Here is a 5,946-nt window from a genome sequence, read left to right on the forward strand (position 1 = left end):
CAGACTAACGGCTTCCTCTCATACTCACCTTCCCACCGCTCCAGGCTGGCAGCTACGCGCGGCAGCAGATTGGTGAAGCGTGAGTACCTTAAGGTGAACGTAGTGAAGACCTGGTAAGGCCCAGAAAAGGAGGAAGGAGGGCCTGGTGGTGAGGCGGACAAGGCTGTGGGGCGGGTGCCGGGTGCATAGATTATTTGTGTACATTGTTCCCCCAGCGAGGAAATCCTCAATTACGTGCTGGTGCGAGTGCAACCCCCGATGCCAGGCCTGCCGCGGCCCCGTTTCTCCCTCTATCTCTCCGCGCAGCTCCAGATAGGTGTGATCCGAGTCTACTCTCAGCAATGCCAGTACCTCATTGGTAAGGCTGGGAACCCTAGAGATGCGGCAGAGCTGAGTGGCCCTCTGCTAAGCTGGCTCTTTACTTTGTCCTTCCTGCCCACAGAGGACATCCAACACATCCTGGAGCGCCTGCACCGCGCCCAACTGCAGATCCGCATTGATATGGTGGAGGCTGACCTGTGAGTGTCCCACGGGAACTGGGATCACAGCAGACTGGGTGGAGCACCTATCTTCTTCTTGGCCTCAGCCTATCTCAACATCCATCCTTGACAAGCCCACATTCTCTCCCAGACCCAGTCTGCTGCTTCCCAACCACCTGGCCTTAATGGAGACCCTAGAAGATGCTCCAGACCCCTTTTTTGGGATGATGTCCGTGGATCCCAGACTTCCCAGCCCCTTTGATATCCCTCAGGTAGAGGTTATTCTAGAACATAAGTTTAACAGAAGGGGAGCTGTATCACTGTTGTCTAAAACTGGGGTTCAGGAAAAAGCCTGCTATAGCTCTTCCTCAGAAGAGATGCGGCAGGGCACTAACATGGTAAGTCCATATAGGCAGAGCCCCCTGTATTTGCCTCCTCAGGACCAACCTGCTAGGATGGTCTCCTTGCTGGAGATAGCTCTGTCCCCACTCATTTCCACATTGTTCCCACTGCCAAGGCTCTAATCCAGTTCCTCATCATCTGATCATCTGTGCACTGGTGTTCCTTACCCCAGTCCTCCTTCATCCATTCTCAACACTCCCACAGCTTAGATAATGTCACCCTGTTCCCTGGTTCCAGGCTGCAAACAGTACAAGCATTTGGAACTCTGCATACCCAGTTCTGAGATAGCCACCTTCCTACTTTTCTCTCAGCTGCCCCTGAGGTATCCTTGGCTTCCAAACATCAATTTAGTCCATGTCCCAAAGATGCAACATTCACTTTTTTGCCTATCTAAAAGAAGTGTGTCCCTAGCCTATAATGGTCACTCTTCATTCTCTACTAGTCAGTTCCTACATATACTTACAGACCAAGCTCAATGCTTTTTTTTTTTTTTTTTTTTTTTTTAATACCAAAGATTGAACTCAGCTTAACCACTGAGCTATACACCCAGCCTTTCTGTTTTGAGACAGGGTGTTACTGAATTGCATAGGGCCTCACTAAGTTGCTGAGACTAGCTTTGAATTTGTGATCCTCCTGCCTCAGCCTTCTGAGCCATGGGATTACAGGTATATGTGCCACAGCACCTAGCTTGTTTTATCCTTTGCCTCAACTCTTGTTGGGGTCATGTAGAAACATGTCTCCACATGAGACCATCTGCTCAAAATCAAGAATCTTTGCTGTTTACCTCTGTCCCCCACAACAGTTGACATAAGGATGCAGGGCTTCATGCACAAACTGACAAAGGCTTGATAATTTGGGGGTGAGGACAGGAAGAAGAGGAAAGGAGAACAGATGGTGAGTGGATTTATTGCAAGCTAACATCGATGCCACAAGAATTAGGGGTGTAGCTCAGTAACTGAGCATTTGCTTAGCATGGAGGAGGCTCTGGATTCCATCCCTGGGACCTGCTGCCAAATAATTAGGTATAAAGGGAGATTACCAACTGCTGACCATTGAATACTGTGAAAGTGGGAAAGCAGAGGATTGGGGCTGAACCATATCTTTTGTTCTATTTCCTCTCCAAAGATTCGACATCTGTTAGAGGCTGCAACTCCAGAGAGAGTTGGTGAGAAGACCCTTCCTGAAGTCTCTACAGAGCCCAGGAAGCCAGGTCAGCAGAGAATCTTCCTGGTGAGAGGCATCGGAAGGTCCAAGAGCTGAAGAAATAGCTATCTTTGAGCTTCTTTTAATAGACAGGCCCTGTGAGGAGCACTTTATGTGTGAAACTTATCACTGTCTCACAAGAGTCCTATGGGGCTGGGCATGCCTGTAATCCCAGCAGCTTGGAAGGCTGGGGCAGGAAGGTCGCAAGTTCAAAGCCAGCCTCAGCCAAAGCAAGGCATTAAGCAACTCAGTGAGACCCTGTTCTCTAAGTAAAATGCAAAATAGGGCTCGGGATGTGGCTCAGGGATCCTCAGCCAAAGCAAGGCATTAAGCAACTCAGTGAGACCCTGTCACTAAGTAAAATGCAAAATAGGGCTCGGGATGTGGAACAGGGATCCTCAGCCAAAGCAAGGCATTAAGCAACTCAGTGAGACCCTGTCTCTAAATAAAATACAAATTAGGGCTGGAGATGTGGCTCAGGGATCGAGTGCCCCTGAGTTCAATCCCTGGTAACAACAAAAAAAGCAATGCAGACAGGGTCAGGCCAGTTGACTGACTGGACTGGTTCTGACTAGAATCTAACTTAACTCAGCTCTGTAGTCCATGCTTTTGATCACCACTGAACCGAGAAATAGTATGGGAACTTGAAAACAGGCAGAGGGGCTGGTGTGTGACTTCCCTCCCCCTCCAGACAGGATCTTGGTTACTGTGCTATCTCCTGAAGCCATCACCCTCCAGGAGGCAGAGCCCATACGTATGCTGCAGATCGAGGTGAGTAATCCCCTAGCACATGGGGCCTCAGCCCCGTGCATCTGTTTCTCTCTGCCTGGGCTTGTAGCATGCTTCTTAGATCCACTTGCCTTTTTTCAGAATTGGGACTGAGCCCCTTCCTAAGCTTTTCCTCTTTTGACAGGGTGAACAGGATCTTCCGGAGGTCAGCCGCCGAGACTTGGACCTGCTGATTGCAGAGGAGGATGAAGCTATCTTGTTAGATGCATCCCAGGAAGGCAGGCCTAGGAAGCGAAGGGCTCGTCTGGCTCTGGATGGTCAGAACCCTAGCACCAGCAGTCTGGGGCTTGGCAGTGCTCCCATTTCTTTCCTGCCCTCTGAGCTCTGATCTCTCTGCAGAATCCAAGGAAGAACCCCGTGTCATGGAGGGTGATACTGTAGTTTCCGTGCTTTCGCCTCCAGCTCCTGCACAGTAAGGGCAGGAATCCCTGTACCAGGTAAGGGGTCAGTGCTAAGAAGGATGTCCTAAACCCACTTGCCTATTTCCCTTAAGGGTAGAAGGGATAGGAGAGCCACTTCCAGGCCAGGTCCCAGGACCTGAGGAACTTAAGCTGACAGCCTGGGAGCCTGGGCCCCTGATCACTGGTGAGTATCCACCATGCCCCTGGGCTTTTCTGGGAAGACCTCCATAGGTTGCAAATAAAGGTCCTGTATCCCAACCCACTGGAGGGTGGGGTGGGACGTAGCTTCTTGACCATGAGAGTGAAGGGGCTTGTGGGACAGAGCCAGGATCTCGGGTGTTGTTGCAGAGGTGACCCCTCCACAGGAGCTGCGCCTGCCGGCCCCACCCAGCCCAGAGGTGAGCAGTGTCCTTTATAAGCCACCTCCCTCTTTTTGTCCTGCACCATTGTTAGGTTACTTGGGACTTTTGTGATTAGTAAAAGATGACCCTTTCCATATCCCATGTGTGGCTTTACTTCCCAAATGGGTACCCTCATGTAAGATATGTGCTGCACAAGTGTACAGAAGCCTTGCCCAAGATCCTGCCCCAGGCAGAGTATGAAGCCATTAGCAGCCCATCAAGATGACAAGAAAAGGAGTGTTGTAGTGTTGTGTACCCATCTCCCCTTCCACTCAGCAGAGGAGGCCCCCACCTCCTGGGAGCCCACCTACTCGCCGACGCCGACGCCAGTTACTGTTCTGGGACAAGGAGACACAGATCTCACGGGAGAAATTCCAGGAACAGCTGCAAACCAGGGCCCACTGCTGGGAATGTGTGAGTGCAGCCCAGGGAAAAGAGGGACACAGGTCAGGCTGGGCCTTTTAAACTCATCAGGGGGAGCTCTGGGAATCCAAAGAAAACCCACTTGGTTTCTTAGAAAGTGCATGTGGATTTGCACATGCACCCAAGTCTCCATGCACTTCTGGTTAAAAAGTCCTTTTAGAAATGAGGAAAGTAGAGGGAAGTCAAGAGGCCGAGGCACAATATGTAGCAGAGGTGAAGTGGCACTGAAGCGGCACATAAGGGGCTTCTGGTCTTCCCCCACCATACAGCCAATGGTGCAACCTCCAGAGAGGACCATCGAAAGCCCAGCAGAACTGTTCCGAACTCCAACTCTCTGTAAGAATGGCAGCAGTTGGGCACATGGGATCTTTAGAAGCAATATTCCCCACTCTTAGTGTTTCTTATAACTCAAACCCAGTCCCCTTATCCTCAGCTGGCTGGCTACCCCCAGAACTACTAGCTTTCTGGACCCGCTGTGCCCAGGTACCCCCAAAAGTGCTCAGGCGAAGGCCAACCCTGGAAGCTGAAGAGGAGGCTGAAAGGGAGGCAGCAGCAGAGGAGGAAAGAAGAAGGGCTGAAACACTGAGTGAGATCGAGGTAAGTGCACCCACACCACTTCCTTTAAAGTCCCAAAGCTCTGCTTTGCCTGAGCCCCTGCAGGCTGCCTTCTGCTGCAATCCAACAGTGCAGGTACACTGAACTAGTGCCTTCTATCAGAAGCCTGAATCCAGATGCTTGGGTCTCAGTTTTCATTCTTTCACCTTCAGGTCCTAAGGGAGGCCCAGGAGCCCAGTGGTCCCCTCATGCTATCTTCAGGTAAGCACCTGAAGAAGAGGAGCCAGCAGAGATCATACACTAACCAATGTTTTAAGAGACTAGTGCCCCAATTGCTGAAGTTGTTTCCATCAGGCAGAGAGTGTTACACAAGGAAACAGACCGATTCTCTTCAGTTCTCCTGCCTAGGTGCTTTTCACAAATCCATATGGCTCTGGTGTCTATTCATACAGGATGGACTTTTTTTTTTTTTTGGTGGTGCTGAGGCTCAAACCCAACACTCTTAGCACCTTTTCTCCCCACAATAGAACTCTCCCTAGAAGCAGCAGAAGAGGAAAAGTCCCGCATCAGCCTTGCCTTGCCAGAAGAACGGTGGTAAGCAACCAGGCTATGTGAGCCTGGGCCAGAGGGGGTCAGCTAGGATGGCTGTGCTGACACCACTGTCATGGCCACCACCTTCCCTGCTCTGACTCCCATATTCTCCTAGGGCCTGGACTGAGGCAGAGCAGCCAGAGCCCCCTGCATTGCCTGTGGTGCCCGAGCTCCCAGAAGTGCCCATGGAGATACCTTTGGAAATGCCCCCAGAGCCTGAGCTGCTCTCACTGGAGGCAGTGCACAGGTATACCAGGGATGGGGTACCTCAATGGGCTGGACATATAGGGTCTCAGCTAACAATTCTTGATTCTTACAGGGCAGTGGCATTGGAGCTACAGGCCAACAGGGAGCCAGACTTCAATAGCCTGGTGTCACCTCTCAGCCCCCGCCGGATAGCCGCCCGGGTCTTCTACCTACTCCTGGGTTAGTGCAAGTATAACAGACACACAGGCCAGCGGCCACTACAGATACTCTTTGTGACCTGCCATCATCTTCTCTTCTCTTGACCAGTGCTCTCAGCACAGCAGATCCTTCTTGTGGAACAAGAGAAGCCATACGGGCGCCTTCTGATTCATGCAGGACCCAGATTTCACTAAGGGTAGAGCCATTTATAAGCCTTCATTAAACAATGCCCTGCCTCACTGGGCCTTGGCTGCCTCGTTTCTGTATAAGTATCTCAAGCCTTCCAGCTCTCAGAGC

At 51.2% G+C, this 5,946-nt stretch overlaps 1 protein-coding gene across 1 annotated transcript; it reads left to right on the plus strand.

Moving 5' to 3' along the window:
- Positions 1–231: 231 nt before the first annotated feature.
- Rec8 (REC8 meiotic recombination protein) lies at positions 232–5,866 on the plus strand. Its single transcript, XM_076850077.1, has 17 exons — positions 232–358; positions 443–518; positions 631–751; positions 2,007–2,091; positions 2,776–2,855; positions 2,998–3,130; positions 3,213–3,285; positions 3,367–3,458; positions 3,623–3,672; positions 3,955–4,089; positions 4,368–4,434; positions 4,532–4,695; positions 4,866–4,914; positions 5,181–5,247; positions 5,360–5,491; positions 5,564–5,670; positions 5,758–5,866. The coding sequence occupies exons 1-17, from the start codon at positions 259–261 to the stop codon at positions 5,841–5,843; spliced, it is 1,617 nt and encodes a 538-aa protein (XP_076706192.1). The 5' UTR covers positions 232–258; the 3' UTR covers positions 5,844–5,866.
- Positions 5,867–5,946: the final 80 nt, after the last annotated feature.

Source organism: Callospermophilus lateralis, chromosome 3 (genome assembly GCF_048772815.1).
Source record: "Callospermophilus lateralis isolate mCalLat2 chromosome 3, mCalLat2.hap1, whole genome shotgun sequence".
NCBI classification, from domain to species: domain Eukaryota; kingdom Metazoa; phylum Chordata; class Mammalia; order Rodentia; family Sciuridae; genus Callospermophilus; species Callospermophilus lateralis.

Coding starts and splice junctions, on each gene's coding strand:
- Rec8 (XM_076850077.1), top strand. CDS start 259: ATGCCAGGCCTGCCGCGGCCCCGTTTCTCCCTCTATCTCTCCGCGCAG. Junction 2,856..2,997: donor TACGTATGCTGCAGATCGAG/GTGAGTAATCCC, acceptor CTCTTTTGACAG/GGTGAACAGGATCTTCCGGA. Junction 3,286..3,366: donor TCGCCTCCAGCTCCTGCACA/GTAAGGGCAGGA, acceptor ATTTCCCTTAAG/GGTAGAAGGGATAGGAGAGC.